General features: G+C 35.9%; 1 protein-coding gene across 1 annotated transcript in view; it reads left to right on the top strand.

Annotated features, from left to right (window-relative positions):
* The window catches only part of erbb4b (erb-b2 receptor tyrosine kinase 4b), an 885,828-nt gene that overhangs the window by 848,090 nt on the left and 21,109 nt on the right, over positions 1-16,629 (top strand). Inside the window, exons 21-24 of the mRNA XM_030124408.1 lie at positions 3,617-3,772; positions 8,347-8,422; positions 12,598-12,744; positions 16,499-16,596. Of these exons, the coding sequence (XP_029980268.1) occupies positions 3,617-3,772; positions 8,347-8,422; positions 12,598-12,744; positions 16,499-16,596 (477 nt within the window). The remainder of the gene's footprint in view (positions 1-3,616; positions 3,773-8,346; positions 8,423-12,597; positions 12,745-16,498; positions 16,597-16,629) is intronic.

Raw genomic sequence — 16,629 nt, 5'->3', positions numbered from 1 at the left:
AAAGTTTTTTAGCAACGTGGCAGACAGAGAATGCATTTCCTATTTTAGATGTGTTCTTTTTTTTGTGTGTTTGCACAGTTTTAAACATTAACACTCCCCCTCAGAAAATTGTCCCCCACTACTCAGGAGGTGTAACCGTATAGATGGTCTTTTCTCAATTCTTTCAGCTTGTTTCCATTTACCTACAATAGACACATTTATCCACATGGTCATAGGACATATCTCAGCATGTATGAGGACAGTTTTTTTTTTTTTTTTTTTTTAAATTTTATTTAGGAATGAGTTCATTATACATTAACAATGGCTGCCTTTCCCCTTTGAATTTTTATTTTTTAATTGAACAATGAACAACTGAACAGTATATATACATAATAGTATACATCAAACTAGGATAAAAAAAATCACATTTCACAACATATTTTACATTTTCAATTTATAGAAACAAAGGTAAGTTAAAAAAAATAAAATAACATAAAATAATAAAAATAAATAAAAAATAAAATAAAAAAGCCTGAGGTGTAAAATAGAAACTATATAAATTAATTAAGATTATGTACTTGACAAATATACATATATATTATTTATTTTATTTGCTTTAGAATATATAATGTTCTTCAAATAATCTAAATAATTGGAAAAAAGTGCTTTAAAAAAATATGTTTGGAGGTTGGTGTGCAAATTTAGTGCAATGAATGTGAAATTTGGCAAATAATGCTAAAAAGTTGATGATGGCAAATAATGCTAAAAGTTGATTATATATATATATATATATATATATATATATATATATATATATATATATATATATATATATATATATATTTGTGAAAGGCCAAATAAAACATGTTGAAAGTTCAATTCACATGAGTCAATTTTGGTGTTTATGAAATTATTGAAATCAATCCGAAATACATGTGAGTAGTTTCATTCCCAAAATGAATAACATTGTTTCCTCTGCGTCGCTGCAAATGTATGAGGACAGTACATGTGCAAAGTGTCGGTGGTGTGCGCAGAGGAGGAAGTGTTTGCGTCTCCATGTGAGCTTCATGTGTGTAAGGGTGTGTGTTTGGGTGTAAATGTGCAGGTGTCTGCTGATACCACATGTTCTCTCCTGGGAGGGAGCCAAATGAGGCAGTGTGATTACAGCCTTACCGATGTAATCTCACCTCTTAGGCTGCCTCTGCTCAACCCCACCTATCCAAACCCCTCCTCGTCTCTCCTCCTCCATCCACTCCTCCTTTCATTTCAGCCCATTCGCGCTAAATCCAATTTGTTATGGTTTCAAATAAGTCCTTGTTTTTGTGTCCTCTCACCACTTCAAACAAAGTGGCTTCTGTTATTGCCCGTTCAATTTGAAAAGTCGTCTTCTTCTTTTTTATTTTTTTTCCCCCCGTCTCCCATCTTTCTTTCTTTTCAATTCCATTCCTGTGGTGATCCACATTTAGCAGTGGATACTTTGTGCATCACAAGCTGTAGCAACTGAGGAGATTTCACAACACGAACAGAGCATTAATTTGTAAAATATGTACTTCCTTATATACTTTTTGGTAATATAAATTAATAATACCTCCTTGTTCTACTTTTTTTTTTAGTATGCGTGGGTGACTGTTTTATGTGTGATTATGTGTGTTTAACAGGGTTGTATGTTTTATTCATATTAAAAAATTAATTGGTCGTGTACCAGAACACACTCCTGGCTACCAAATACACCAACAAATTAACACTACGTCTCCACAGACCGTAACACTCACTGAATTAAGCATGAAGCTTATTGTTTACACACATTTATATTGTTATTCATGGTTTCTCCTTCAAGCAAAAACTCGAAATAACACTGCTGTCTTGTAATTTTAATGTACTGTGCTAGCTGATAGTTTACATTATAGCTCTGTTAGCTTAACTTTATTTTCAGATAGAAAACAGCCACAGTAAAACCACAAATTACCTCCGTTTTCTTTAAGGTTTGGCTGCACTAAAAATTTGTTTGGAATTATCTAAACTGTCATAGTTTTGATTGAATTATTGATCAACAAACAGCTAACATAGCAAAGATAATAATAAACTTAATAATCATTCAGCTGTGAAGAGGAAACCCTCTGTAACCCTATTCAACGCTGTGTCCAGTGTTGAAAACAACACCAGTGCTGCCATTTTCATTTGTGCATCACTTTGTCACTTTCTTTGACTCTGAATGTTGTTTCTTAATGGTTCTCATCCTCAACCTGGCCTTGGAGTTATTTGGCAGAGTAACTCCCTCCTCCCTCTAGTGGCCACATACACTAATGACAACATGCCAACCCTGTGTTGTAAATAACCCTATAACGCCAAACGTATCATATTTGATACATGAGTTTTGAAGCTCTCTACATGATCAGTGTGATTTTTTTTTTTCCTTGATAAACCTGATGTATACAATTAGATACATGTAATACACAGATAATCCACCAGGGAGAAGGAATTCATTCACCAGAGGCCTTTCTAGTGACACCACAAGATTGACATTAATGAGGAAGGAAGAACTTTGCCAATTTTGAAAAGGAATTACCAGTTTGTTAGACATGTTTGTGTTTTTGTTTGTTCAAAAATAATAACATTTGAGCATTGAGACCCGATGTATCAAATATGATACAAAATTGAAACACATACATGGAAATTGATTTTTTAAAACACTTTTTGGGGTTGTTCAGAAGGATCAATAAAGGCTTCAGTTTCAAAGAACTGGAATTTTCTGTCAATGATTTAATGGTTCAGGCTTTACAGGGTTAAATTCCATGCATATCTCTGTATTACAATGTACTCATCTTCCAAAATTTTAGAACTATCTCCCAAAACACTTCAATTATGATTTCAGGTAACGTCTTGATATTTTACATATAGCTCCTTTAATATGCTGGAGGTTTTAAGGTTTTAGTGCAATATACTTTTTGTGGTTAAGGTAATATACTCATTTTACCACCCAGAAATAACTCACTAAGGAGATTGATTGAGTGATTTTGCAGTCTGATGACACTGGGTGTAAAATACCTCATGAAGCATTTCGAATTGTATTTCTGATCTACTTTTTTTTTTTCTTTTTTTCACTGTAAAAGGAGGAAATATTCTGTCTCGCCTGTCTCTGGTTGTTAATTAAAGAGATATGGATAGACAGAGGTGGCTTTTTAATTGTTTAATAAATGCATTAAATAAAATATTCCAGCGACTCTAGCATTTCTCACTTCTGTGAATCCTGTTTTTAATTGAAAACCTGCCTCTGGGTTGATGCTAATGAATGCTGCTGTTATTGCATCGCCAAGCATTTGGCAATAAAGGACTTTTTTCCACAGTCTGGTTGTTGATTGATGGAAAATATAACCATAAAAATAACAATGTGATGGTAATGATGATGACACAAATAATTATAAAAATTCTAATGCTGTCTTGATGGGACTCGCAGTGATAGTGACAATGATGATGAAGACAGATGCTGCTGTTGAGCTGGGGTTTTTTCATGTTTGTGTTTGTGCAGGTGGCTGTGTTTCAGTGCACACTCATGCTTGTAGATATGGGCTTTTTTTAAAAACAAAAACCTGAAGCAATACTGTATATATACATTATTTTTTATTCATGTGTGTTGCAGGGGATGATGTATCTGGAGGAGCGCAGGCTGGTCCACAGGGATCTGGCAGCCCGAAATGTCTTGGTCAAATCTCCCAACCACATCAAGATCACAGACTTCGGACTTGCTCGCCTGCTCGATGTTAATGAGAAGGAATATAATGCTGATGGAGGCAAGGTACGCCACGGACTCACAATACTGCAAAATTGATGAGTCTCTACATCATACACTTTTTAGAGGCTACATGGAATATCTGGGAATGTTTGCTCTATAAACAGTTAAATTAAACTCTTGAGTATCACATGAATCACAAATTAATATATGTCATCAATAATAGTTGCTACCTAGCTCTTATTTATGAATGAATTTGTATTAGTGGAAATAGTAGCATATCTAAAAGTGGTTCCAGTTGCAAACTAATACAGTTAGTGATAAGATAAGATAAGATACGACACAATAAGATAAATCCTTTATTAGTGTTACAGCAACATAGGCATAGTTGGCTTATTTTAACATGGTCTTAACTTATCTATCATTTATTTATCTTTTGTTCCTTGTATTATATTATTTTATTTCATTATATCATGTTTTTATCATGCATTTTACAGGTTTTATATTGGCATTTTTAGTGATATTTTAGTGATATCTGATGGCTTTTATTTATTTTAGTCTGTTTTTTTTATCTGTTTATTTCTAGTTTGTTTTAACCATGATCAGCAATGTCTTTTGTCTGTGCTGTTTGTGTCCTGTGGTTTGAATGTTTTTTTTTGTGTTTAAGATGCCCTCTTCAGACTGCAGAACAAATCTACCTGCAAGTATTAATAAAGTCACCTTGAACCTTGAATAGTAATATAAAAAGTAAGGATTAAAGTAAGAAATATGAAAAGTATAAAATTATATATATTTATAAAATAAATACAAACATATAAAGTTGCTCTCAAATAAATAAATACAGAAAAATGTATTTAAAAGGGAAAAGTATGAACAATACCTACAATTTGTCTTTTAGGTTGCTGAAGGCCATATAGTTGATGATAACAATGAAAAACTGTTGGGCCTCATTTACCCATATTCTGGTATTAAAAAAAAAAAACAACTTAAGAAAGGTCCCTTAGAAAACTCTAAGTCAAATTCACGCTTGTGTTCTCAAGTCACAAAAGTGTTTATGCTTGTGGTCTTACAATGATGAATCCCTGAGAGAAAGAAAAGAAAGCAGGAAAAACTCTAAAAACACAGACTCTGCTGCAAAAGTCATATTTAACAACATCACTAGTGGAGAAAAAGAAATTAATCTGATCTCAAATCAGATGAAAGGAGGCACAAAGATTATAAAATACAAAAAAAAACAACCAAAAAGTCGAATTTCTCCGAGGTCCTCTATAGGCTCCAAATGCCTTATACATAAATAAAACACAGTCTCTCAGCTGTCGTTTCTTTTCACACCTACTCTGGTTTTTAAAGCAGCTACGTCTGCTGCGTATGAAAACACCCAAAGTCCTGTTAAGATGCTAGGAGTGGAGACTATGTTCATGCATGCAGGAGAGCACGGCTGATGGATGCTTGTGATATGCCCACCCTGCGGAGAGGAAAAAAAAGCCCACAGTGGGTTGCACATGTGGACGTACAAGGTTAACCTGTCTAGTATGGATCTATAGCGCTTGATCCAAACATTGCCAGGTTCCGTGAGGACAAGTACGAGATTCTCCTCACTCTGCACTATTAGGCTACGTTCAGACTGGGATGGGACAGAACACAAGTGACTACTTAACGGCTAAAATTTGCTTAGAGGTCTTATTTATGTCTTTGTGCATAAGAAATCAATGTAAGTGAATCCACAAAGGAACTTTGTGTTGGTAAATGCAAGTTATGCAAATTTACAGGATTTCAGTTCTGTTGCAACATGTTGATGGTCATATGAACTATGTTTCCAGGTCAAAAATGTCCGATTTCATCGCAGTGCTAATGCTATATTTTCATGTCACAAATGGCCAAGTTATACTTGAACTGAATTTACCTGAAAAACAAATATTCTATTCTTTTAGATTCCCCAATTTTTCTTACAAGATTCTATCCTACATATCACATGTTTTATTTTTACAGGTTGTAATATGGAGTGTGGTGCTGATCCATCCTGCTTATGTTACGCAAATACATACGTTCAGAATGTCACACGTCACTTTTTAAATCAGTAATTTTCTAATAATAAGCATTTTTATAAAGAAATAACAATTCTATATTGTTATTTACTCTTTAGTATGATGATAAACTATACAATAAATAATTCTGATACGAGTTTTTGCACAGGGATCATTTGTGGAAACGGTGACATGGCTGCCGAGCATCAGTATGATGGGATCTGTAACAACCATGTCACATCTGTCCACTGCCACGTTTTGTGTTTTTGTGTCAGCTGCTATTATTTTAGATCCACAATACTAACGTTTATGAATAAGAGGATAATTAGCAATAGTAAGTTTATAAGTTTATTACTAATAAAGTACTGGTACTGACCAGAGCATCATGGGTAATGTCACGTCCGTCCACCAGCAAAAGTTTTCACATACACGTACTATTCAAAATCCAGTATTTCTGAAAATATAGCTTCCACTGTCAAATAATATCAGTAGTCTGTGCACAAATGTATTAGCATTATTTCAACACAGTTCTATACATTTCTTACAACTTTTTTTTTTTGACAAAATTGGCCACTCATTTGACCCCCTGAGTAAATTTTAACCGTTTAACGAAATTAATAATTAAATGAATACTCAAAGCAAAAAAAAATGTGAGGATTCTTTTTATACTCAAATTACTTGAGTCCTTGTTGCAGCTCTAGTCATATCTGATGACCATGAAAACACAACAAACTGCATTTTACACCAATTATTTACACGAATTGATAGGATTAGTGGATCAGCAGGTATTAAATAGTTTAAATCAGTAGATGAATTTGGTCACCAGTGGTTGTTTGGGTCTATAGGGGTTAGTTTAGAAGAGCATAATACTTTGTAAAATAATAATAAATAATATTTAAGATCGGAAAATGACTGAATGTCAATATCTTTGTGAACTCTTTCAGGAGGTGTTAAGACGGCCTTTCCTCTCTTAAACAGTTGGTAAATGAGGCCCATGGTTCTAGGATTATGACTACTGTTACACTAAACTCAAAATGTTTTGTGTGATCACTTATACTTTCACTGAACGACCTTCTTATCGGCTTTAAACATCCGCTGTTTGGCTCACTGACATTACAATATTATTGAATTATTATTGTTGACTACATTAGTGTGCTATAAAAGACAACAGTGGACATTACCATTCATTTGGATTTTATACCCTGTGGGAGGAACTTAGCCCATCACAAAGAGAGTTTTAGTGGAGTCAGTGAGATACTCCTCTGCTCTACTGGACCGTTTTATTTACTTTTGGGGAATGGAGCTCTCAAAACAATATAAATGAAGTAAACAAATATGTCCTTGGGGCTCTCTGGCCTCGTCTAATCTTTGTTCATCCTTTGCCTCTTTGTATTTGTTTTCAATCGCTGTCTGTGGTTCTTTTTTTTTTTTTTTCTTTTTGAAAAGCCTTTTCCAGTGTATCCATCATGACTTGTGTCAGTACTGAGCAATCTGGTATTATCCCCTCAGCAAACTCAAAGACAGACGCACTTGACCCTTCGACATATCCCTCCCTCATCCTCCATCACTGTAATCAATAGAATTGGCCTTCAAATCTAATCACAGTGTTAAGCTGCTTCCCAGACTGCGGTGCCATTTGCCCCACCTCGCTCCAGCTGAAGCTTTCATCTGTATTTGTGCGTTTTCATCTGTGTACCTATTTGGGTGCTCCTATGAAAGTGGGTTCATTTTGGTACCTGCCACTTTGCCCGCTTTTTTAGACTCACTAATAAAAGACAAATTTAGACATATTTCCCCCAGGTTGAACCTAATGATGACCTCAAATAAATGCAAAAAAAATTATACTCTTGCTCTGAGCCATCCCAAAATTAATGAATTTTTAGTAAAATATTAGGGCCAAAAATATGACCAAAATTTGGACCAGAAGAGCTACCTAGGTGTCAGTGCATTTGATCTGGAAAACATGGCTTGAAATGGTTTTATATGCCACTATAAATAAAGACACTGTGTTAAATGTGTCGATCCTAGTGGTTTTTCTAATCCAGACATGCAGGTTTTTCATGAATCTCAGTCTCATTCCAGGTTTTGTGTGTAACCCATCGTGTCCACTTGTGTTACATGCAGAACCTGCCCATTTAAACACAAATAAATCGCGAGTGATTTTGCAACAGCGGACATTTTTGTGAAACACTCTGCCTTGCATAATTAGTTCGATTCTCAAAATGTACATGTGAGAGAAAAAATAGATATTCGAAAAAATAGTAGCATGTAATTTACATGTCCTTTTTACCATGTTACTCGCAGATTTTTGTACAAAAAGTAATATAAAAAATATATAAAAATGTGTTTCATCTGAAAAATAGTTTCTTTTTAACTCAGTAAATATTCATTTTTAAATAGACCCAAAGTGCTTCCAAAGTTGCTTCATAACATTAGTCTTCATCTGGTTTGAATTTTTAGCCCCTCTGTCCTGTTTTTAGGGACCAGTTTCATAGAAGCACCCATTTCTATTTATTTGTGTGTATATATGTGTGTGTGTTCTCTTTGACTGAGTTATACCTCTCTTCCAAGTCTTCTTGGATTAATGGTGGATCATCTACACGTTCTTCTTGGCAGATGCCCATCAAATGGATGGCCCTGGAGTGTATCCATTACAGGAAATTTACACACCAGAGCGATGTTTGGAGTTACGGTAAGTTTCAGATTTTACTTTAGGGCATGACAAAACCATTAAAAAGTAACTTTACCCCCGTTGTGAGTCTAATCCCACCCACTGCATGATTCTGAAAATTATGACTAAGCCAGACAGAGGCTTAGATGGAGGTGATCAGTGTTAGAATATGTGTGGATGTGAGGCAGGAGTAGCTGAAGGACGTCCAACAGAGAATCACAACACACTTATTCAGAACCATATGAGGCTCTGGAAGGGTTAGTCAGAGTTTTTGCACTGGTTTTATCACCTGAAAAAGGCCAACTTAAAAATCAATATCAGCTCAAGTGTGTGCTACATTTACAAGATTCTCAGTGCTTTTTCCTTGTCGTCATACTGTCTTTTTTCGTGGCCAACTGAAGCTGTGAAGCCTCTTGAACCTCCTCGCCTTTGTTGTTGTGTTACCGTGGTGTTTTAATTCATTATTTATGATGCAAACTGACAAAATAATAACCGATCGAGGTGGCGGTTTGAGGTAAATCTCTGTCCCAATATGAGTTTTGGCGGTTCTGAAGAGAGCAGTAAAACAGCTTGAGTAAGACACGTCAGAAAATGAATGAGGTCCGACATATTTTGATTGAAGGACAGATGTTGACAGTGATGGTTTTTAAAAAGAAATGTCACTATGTAGAGTCAGCTGAAATGTTTCACTCACTTCATCATAAAGATGCAAAGGCTCAAGGCTCAAGAAAGTTTCCAAACAGGAAGTGGAAGCTGAGTTGTCTTCACCTCTAAGATGTAGATTTTCATATATTTGTCCATTAGGGGTGTAACGGTACATAAAAATGTTGGTTTGGTACGTTTTCGGGACAGGGGTCATTGGTTCAGTACATTTACGATACATTTTTGGTACAGTGAATTAGACCGATTTTATTAAAAAAAAAACTTTATTGACAGAAAATTATGTTAGAGTTGTTCTCTTTGTAGCAATAATATTAACAGTTGGGTGGTGTCGTTTTAAATGCATTATGAAATTTGACGTGTTACTAGAAATATAACCGATCTTCACGAAACAATCCTGGCACGTCGCTCTTGTTTTATCGACTTGTCTCTCTCTTTTAACATACTGTAAGTGACAGGGACTCCGAAATGCTCCCAAATCGGAGACCTTAGAGAAGATGGAGGGTCTTCCAAATCTGGTTTTGTACCAAGTACCTGGTTTTTCCATTAAGTCACAAATGCGATTATTTGTTTATTATCGCGAGATGACATGAGAAGTCATTCCATGAACATGGGGGAGAACGTAAATATTGTGTTGATTTAAAGATATATTCATTATTAATATATATTACCCCTCTATCCTATACTAAATTTAAAAATGATTAAGTTTCCTGATGTGTCCACATATATGGTCCATCAACATCCTTTTTTTTTAATTCATGTGACTCTAATTGTGGAGAAAGGTCTTTGCATTGCAGTTTGCGTGATGTACCAATTGCACTACGCCTGAAAAACCACCTCTTGCCAGCGCAAAAATTTGTCACCGAAGAACGAGAGTTTTGGCGAAATTGTCATTTTTCCATTAGGTACATTTTTATGCACAAGTTACATTCGCATAATTTGAGGGTCAATGGAAAAATGACTAATATTGCTGAAAAATGATACATCTGTTCAGAGGATTCAAAGGAGTTTATTTGTCATTCCATCACAAGGAATAGAACGAAACTGGTTTCTGAGGACCCGTATTTGCCATCTGAATAAAATAAATAATAAATAAATGAATACATTAAAAACGACTAAAACTAAGGCTAATTTAAAATCAGTAAAATATACGTCTAAAATTAAACTTTAAAATACCTACATAAAAGAATAGCACATATTTACAACCTAACCTAGCCTATACACAGTAGACGCTGAAGTACAGTGCAACAGCAGAGTGAAGTGCAAAGAGGCAGTGCAATAAGGTGCAGTTAGGTATTTGTGTAACCGTCCCTTATGTGAGAGGCTACGGAGCAGTGCCTGAGTTCAACAGCCTCACCGCTGTTGTGGTTGCCTGTTATCTGCACCAGGGCAACCACTACCAATTGTGGTAAACATTGACATAAAAGGTAGACGTTGTGGACCCTTCATAAAATTCAGTATCTTGTTGATCTGTCAGGGGTGGGTGGGGGGCATACCGTCACTTACGCTAGCGTGAAACGAAACTGAAACTTAACATATTTCAACGTCCATCTCCCGATTTCTTTGCCTCTCTTATAGATATCACAACTTCTAGCCTGTATCCACTGGACCCCCTCCACTGCACTATGCCCCCCCCGCCCCAAATGCTGGGCCCTATGAATTTGTCATGTTAACCCCCCACTATGGGCACCCCAGATCTTCACTGTAATGCACATACACACTCATACCTGGAACAGTGCAGAGCCACTTCCACTATAATTAAGCCTATATTTCAGCTGCCCTTCAGTCCACAGAATGTAAATATGCGAAAATAGCTGCATCATCATTATGGTACAGCTGCATACATCGGAAAAGTCATTTAAAAACAACAAACTGAAATAGTTAAGAACAGAAGAATGAATGATTTTCCGACAGTCATAGCAGCTTTGTGTTCTGCTGATTACCGCCCAGATATGCAGGCAATTTATAGAGTGACGGCAGGTGTACACAGGAGATAAAACTAATGATTTTCACCACTTCTTGAACTGCTTTAAAATGTAGCAGTCATAATCACTACGAAATGCCAACCTTTTACTGACATTATTATATAAGTACGAGTGTTCGCCATCGGCACGTCAGCGAGGTTTAGAACTACACAAGTCCTTAGTCTTAGGTCAGATTAGTTATATCAAAGAGAATCCTGTATGTTTGATTGAATCTATTACTATATTTCTTTGTATCTATAGGCCCAGTGGTCTTGTTCTTAAAAACTGGGGGCTACTATACTTCCACCTCTTCGTTTTAATTTACATTGCTTGCCACTCATTAGCTCATTATTGCTAACACGATTAAGGCTTAAGAGTTGCCGCAAGTTCAGATTGACTGATGACTTTCAAGACTGATTAGTTCCTCTTCTCCACTTTCCTTCTGTCCTCTCTTGACTCATCCTCTCTTATCTTGTCCTCTTTTCTGATCCCTTTGTTATGTTGCTTTATCTCGTCGTCTCCTTATGTTCTCTCTTCGTCTCTTCTCCCTGCCTCCCCTGATCTCCTGTGGTCTTTTCCTCTGACTTCTTCACTCCTTTCATTTTCTATCACTTCACATTTTTCTTTCTTCCTGTTTTTTTTTTTTTTGTTTTTTTTTTCTCTGTTCAACTCTTTAATCTTTACACCCCAATATGCCTGATGGTTATTTATACCTTAAACCAGGGTTGTCAAACTCATGTTAGTTCAGGGGCCACATAAAGCCCAATATGACTTGCAGTGGGCCGGATCATTAAAATAATAACATAATAATACATAAATAATATCAATTCCAAAATTTGTATGTCTAATTTCTATGTTTTAGAGTGAAAAAAGTAAGATTATATTATCAAAATTTCTACATCTACAAACTGTCTTTTTAAAAAAATGTGGAAAAACATGAACCATGACCAAAATGAAATTTATTAAGAAAAAAAGTGCAATTTTAACAATTTATTCCATTATTTGGCCTCAGCTTCTCATTTTTACATGTTCATTATAATGTACAGATCACAGTGGATCTACAAATGCACAAAACATTTTATAACAGACAGAATATTGATAAAATTACTCTTTAATCTCTTAAGACATTTCAGGTTCATATTTGTTCAGGTTTTTCACATTTTTTGTAAAAGGCTAGTCTGTAAATGTTGATATTTTTGTGTAATTTTACTTTTTTTACACTAAAACAAAGAGAAAAATATGTGGTTTTTGGTTTTTATACTTTACTATGATAGTATTTTACTGGTCTGACCCACTTTAGATGGAATTGAACTAAATTTATTTTGACATCCTTGATTGTTAAAATCTTCAGTGTAATTTTTGTATTTCACTAATTCATCCTGGGGGCCGGATTGGACCCTTTGGCAGGCCGGTTTTGGCCCCCTGGCCGCATGTTTGACAACCCTGCCTTAAACCCTTTAATCTCAATTCTGCTGGTCTTTATTTTTTCTTAATTTTTTTTTCTTTACTCTTATTTTTCCTTGTCTTCTCAGGTACTTCACATGCTCATCTCACATTTCCTCTTGTTTTTAGGTGTAACCATCTGGGAGCTGATGACCTTTGGAGGGAAACCATACGACGGGATTTCCACTAGAGATATTCCAGATCTGCTGGAGAAAGGGGAACGTCTTCCACAGCCTCCGATCTGCACCATTGACGTCTATATGGTGATGGTTAAATGTAAGTATAACAATGTAAAGAACTAAGTAGAACTCTAATATTATCAAATGCAACAACACAAACTACTAAAACACCAAATACTGAACATTTCCAGCTATTAACAGCAATTCACTGCAGAGGTTTTTCATGAGATTATACACAGGTTGTTGAATTTTTTTGGTTTCACTCTCGTCTCTTTTTTGCTCAGTTGAAAAAAACAACTAATTTTAAGGGTGAAGAAAGGGCTGATTCTTTTTCAGTTGATGTAGGCAATTATGCTTTTATTGAGTGGTTTTAAACGGAGCCAACAACCGCTGCTGTACAAGAGGGTATAGGTGGTGTCAAAGGGTGATGTTTTTAAAGTCATAATACTCCAGTTGTAAAACAACTCAGGAACACGACTTGAAGTATTACAATATTGCGAAGCCTTTAAAAAGTAACAGTAGATATGGCCTCAGATTACAACGAACACCAGCAGTTTTGGCTCGGGTGATTGGTCAACGCTGTCGTGCTGTCAGCCGCTGGAGTCACAGCTGGCGTCGTAACCCTCTGGTCACTGCTGCCAGGACAAAGACTCAGTGCCAGTGCCACCTTAGCCTTGTCCTCTACGCTCCGAGCCTCAGCTTCTGGCCCTAACTGTCACCTTGGCTGTCACTGCATCCCTGAACCTGCGCCAACCTGGCAAGCCCATGCACACAGCAGGGAGAGGTCACTGTCACCTACCTGTTTTATGACTTTTTTCTGAATACATGTAACCTAACACACACAATTCACTGCACACATGAGGTGAAAATGTATTTTTTCATGTTAAGTGTAGGTGATACTATGAGAAACGAAATGTGTTCTTGTCCAGTATCTGTAATATAGAGATATTCATGTGTAGTGGTGTAGTGGTCCCTAGAGAAGTGGGTATACTCTCCATTTTTGCCCTCTTGTCCCCTTTTTTTTAAGTATTCCAGACAACGAATACACTATTTAGTTTACCCAAAACTCCATCAGTAATATTTGCTCACTATTATAAAATTATTCTGACTTGCTCAGGAGGAGTTTGTAGGTTTTACTGGTCACACAAGCAGCTGCATGAATGTAAGTGTATTCAACATGAGGCAAACATAGGATGACGTTAACTCTTCATAACATTAGCCTACTCACACAGTTTAACTATTGGCGACAACATCTCTTCTCTAAATGTGCGGTCATATGGTCAGTAGTTTAAAACAGTGACTCATTCTGAAACCACCTTAAAACTTACCTCAGAATTATGTATTCTATCAAAGTAGGTTCTCTCAATATGTGTCACTCATTTGAAAGACGTTTATTCTGCCTTTCTTGTTCGCATTTCCAATAATCTCGCATCTTTCAACGAGACGTGCAGTAACCTGTCAATCACCTGGGGTGACACTGTCACGTGAGGTGGCCAATCAGGTTCCAGAGGTGGCCAGCGCTAAGTAGAGCCCTGACTCTAGCACTAAGTTAGCAATGTATTCCTCGGCATGACCCGCTCTACTCTGCGTCTGATTGGCTCATCAGTCCTCATGTCTAAAGTTAACCAATCTAATCAATCTAATCTAAAAAAAAAAAAAAAAATGAGGAAGGAGGCAGAACTTTGCCAATTTTGAAAAGGAATTACCAATTTGTTAGGCATGTTTGTGTATTATTATGGGTTTTTTTTGTTCAGAAATAATACTATTTGAGCATTGAGACCCAATGTATCAAGTATGATACAAAATTATAACTCATACATGGAAATTGATATTTGGAAAAACATTTTTTGCTTGTTCAGAAGGACCAATAAAGGCTCCAGTTTCAAAGAACTGGAATTTTCTGTCAGTGATTTAATGGTTCAGGTTTTACAGGGTTAAACGTTTGCCTAAAATTTGCTTGACATTCTATGGAAATAGCATCATCTATGGTCCCTTAACCAAAAAGCTCAGGAACTTCCCCATCTTTTCTGGCCACCAGATGTGTGAATGGGGGATATTAAGTTCTCTCCACTGTATGTCATAAGGCACAGTGTCATATATTGAGCCTTTAAATCAAAAAGGATCATTTTTACACAAACACTACCAGAACAGTTGTCATGAAACATTTTGAAACAAGTGGGAATCAGTCAAGGAGGACCCCTTTAATCTTTAGGGCCAATGTACATAGATCTGATCCAGTTTTCCCTTTGCTTGTTCCACCACTGTGGCTCAGTGGAGGTCTGTGCTTGTAAGTACCTGTGTAATCACATATGAAACCCCATGTAGCAGCACGTGTATCTGTGTAAAGCTATGTCTGTGTGTTTCAATCTCTATCTGTTATTTCCCTGGACACCTAGACGGGATTTACTCATGGCCAGATCATGTGATTGCTTTGGCATCACACCCATGTGTTCACAGAAAAACTGGCAGAAGAGCACATTACTCCATATGGCCATTCTAGTGATAAAACAGTATTTATCTTCAAACTGGAATAAGTAAGTACAATACAGAGAAGCCTGCTGATCTTAATCAAGAATAACAGGACATGTACTGTTATTATTATTACTGTTGCTCATTTATGGAAAAACAGTGATAAACATAGATGGACAGTATCTACCATGTGAATATGTATTTGAATTATGGGATACAAGTAAGGAGTTGACGCACTTTCACAAACATTTTAAATTGAATGACAGCCTCACTGAAGCCACATGAGCATGATTTCAAACAAACATATGTTGTTGAGTGCTTAAGGGGTTCCTATCAAAATCTCATTACTATGCATATGCAAATGGTGCAAAACAGGCACAATCCCTTTATGTTGAACTGTGAAGAAATACATTGCTTCATGTATGTTATACACTTGAGATCCCTTTCTCAGGTGGTGTTAAGTTCTCAAAGGTTCAGAAAATAAACTGATCCTGACAGGTATAGATGGTGATTTTGCTTATGAAAAAAAGTTGGATTGCTTGTTGTCGTTATTAACTTGATTTTGTGCTTTTTTACGTATTGAATACTTGTTTTTGTTTTTATGTATGAAAGTTTGTGTCTGTAACTATTTAATGTACTGCTGCCCTTCTTGGCCAGGACAATCTTGGAAAAGAGATTTTTAATGTCCATGAGGTTTTCCAAGTTAAATAAAGGTAAATAAAATAAAATAATTAACCCTATAATGCCAAATGTATCATTGTATATTAATTGCTCCAAATCAAGTAAGGGAAACATTTGGATCATTTTCTTCTTCTTTTTTTTTTTTTTTTTTTACATTTTAACCCTATAACGCCAAACGTATCATATTTGATACATGAATTTTGAAGCCCTCTACATGATCAGTGTGATATTTTTTGTCTTAAAAATCCTGATGTATACAATTAGATACATGCAATACACAGTTAATCCACCAGGGGGGAGGAATTTATTCACCAGAGGCCTTTCCACTGACACTACAAGATTGTCATTAATGAGGAAGGAGGCAGAATTTTGTCAATTTTGAAAAGGAATTACCAATTTGTTAGACATGTTTGTGTTATAATATGTTTTTGTTTGTTCAAAAATAATAATATTTGAGCATTGAGACCTGATGTATCAAATATGATACAAAATTGAAACTCAAACATGTAAAGTGATATTTAAAAAAAAAACAAAAAACAATTGGGGTTGTTCAGAAGGACCAAAAAAGGCTAAAATGTACAATCAGATGCAAAAGTTTGTCAAGTATCGACTGGCCCAGTTGAAAAATGTGGGTATTAGTGTCTGAGTTAAAACATTAAAACATTATAAAGGCCAAGGACTAACTTCAACATGTTTTCCAGGTTGGATGATTGATGCAGACAGTCGGCCCAAGTTCAAGGAACTGGCTGCAGAGTTTACTCGCATGGCTCGTGATCCTCAGAGATACTTAGTTATTCAGGTATGTACATTTTGATGATTGTGGTTGATGTTG

The sequence above is a fragment of the Sphaeramia orbicularis genome, chromosome 21 (genome assembly GCF_902148855.1).
Source record: "Sphaeramia orbicularis chromosome 21, fSphaOr1.1, whole genome shotgun sequence".
In the NCBI taxonomy this organism is placed as follows: domain Eukaryota; kingdom Metazoa; phylum Chordata; class Actinopteri; order Kurtiformes; family Apogonidae; genus Sphaeramia; species Sphaeramia orbicularis.
Note: the sequence above shows the minus strand (reverse complement) of the source record. Positions and strands in the feature narration are given on the sequence as shown.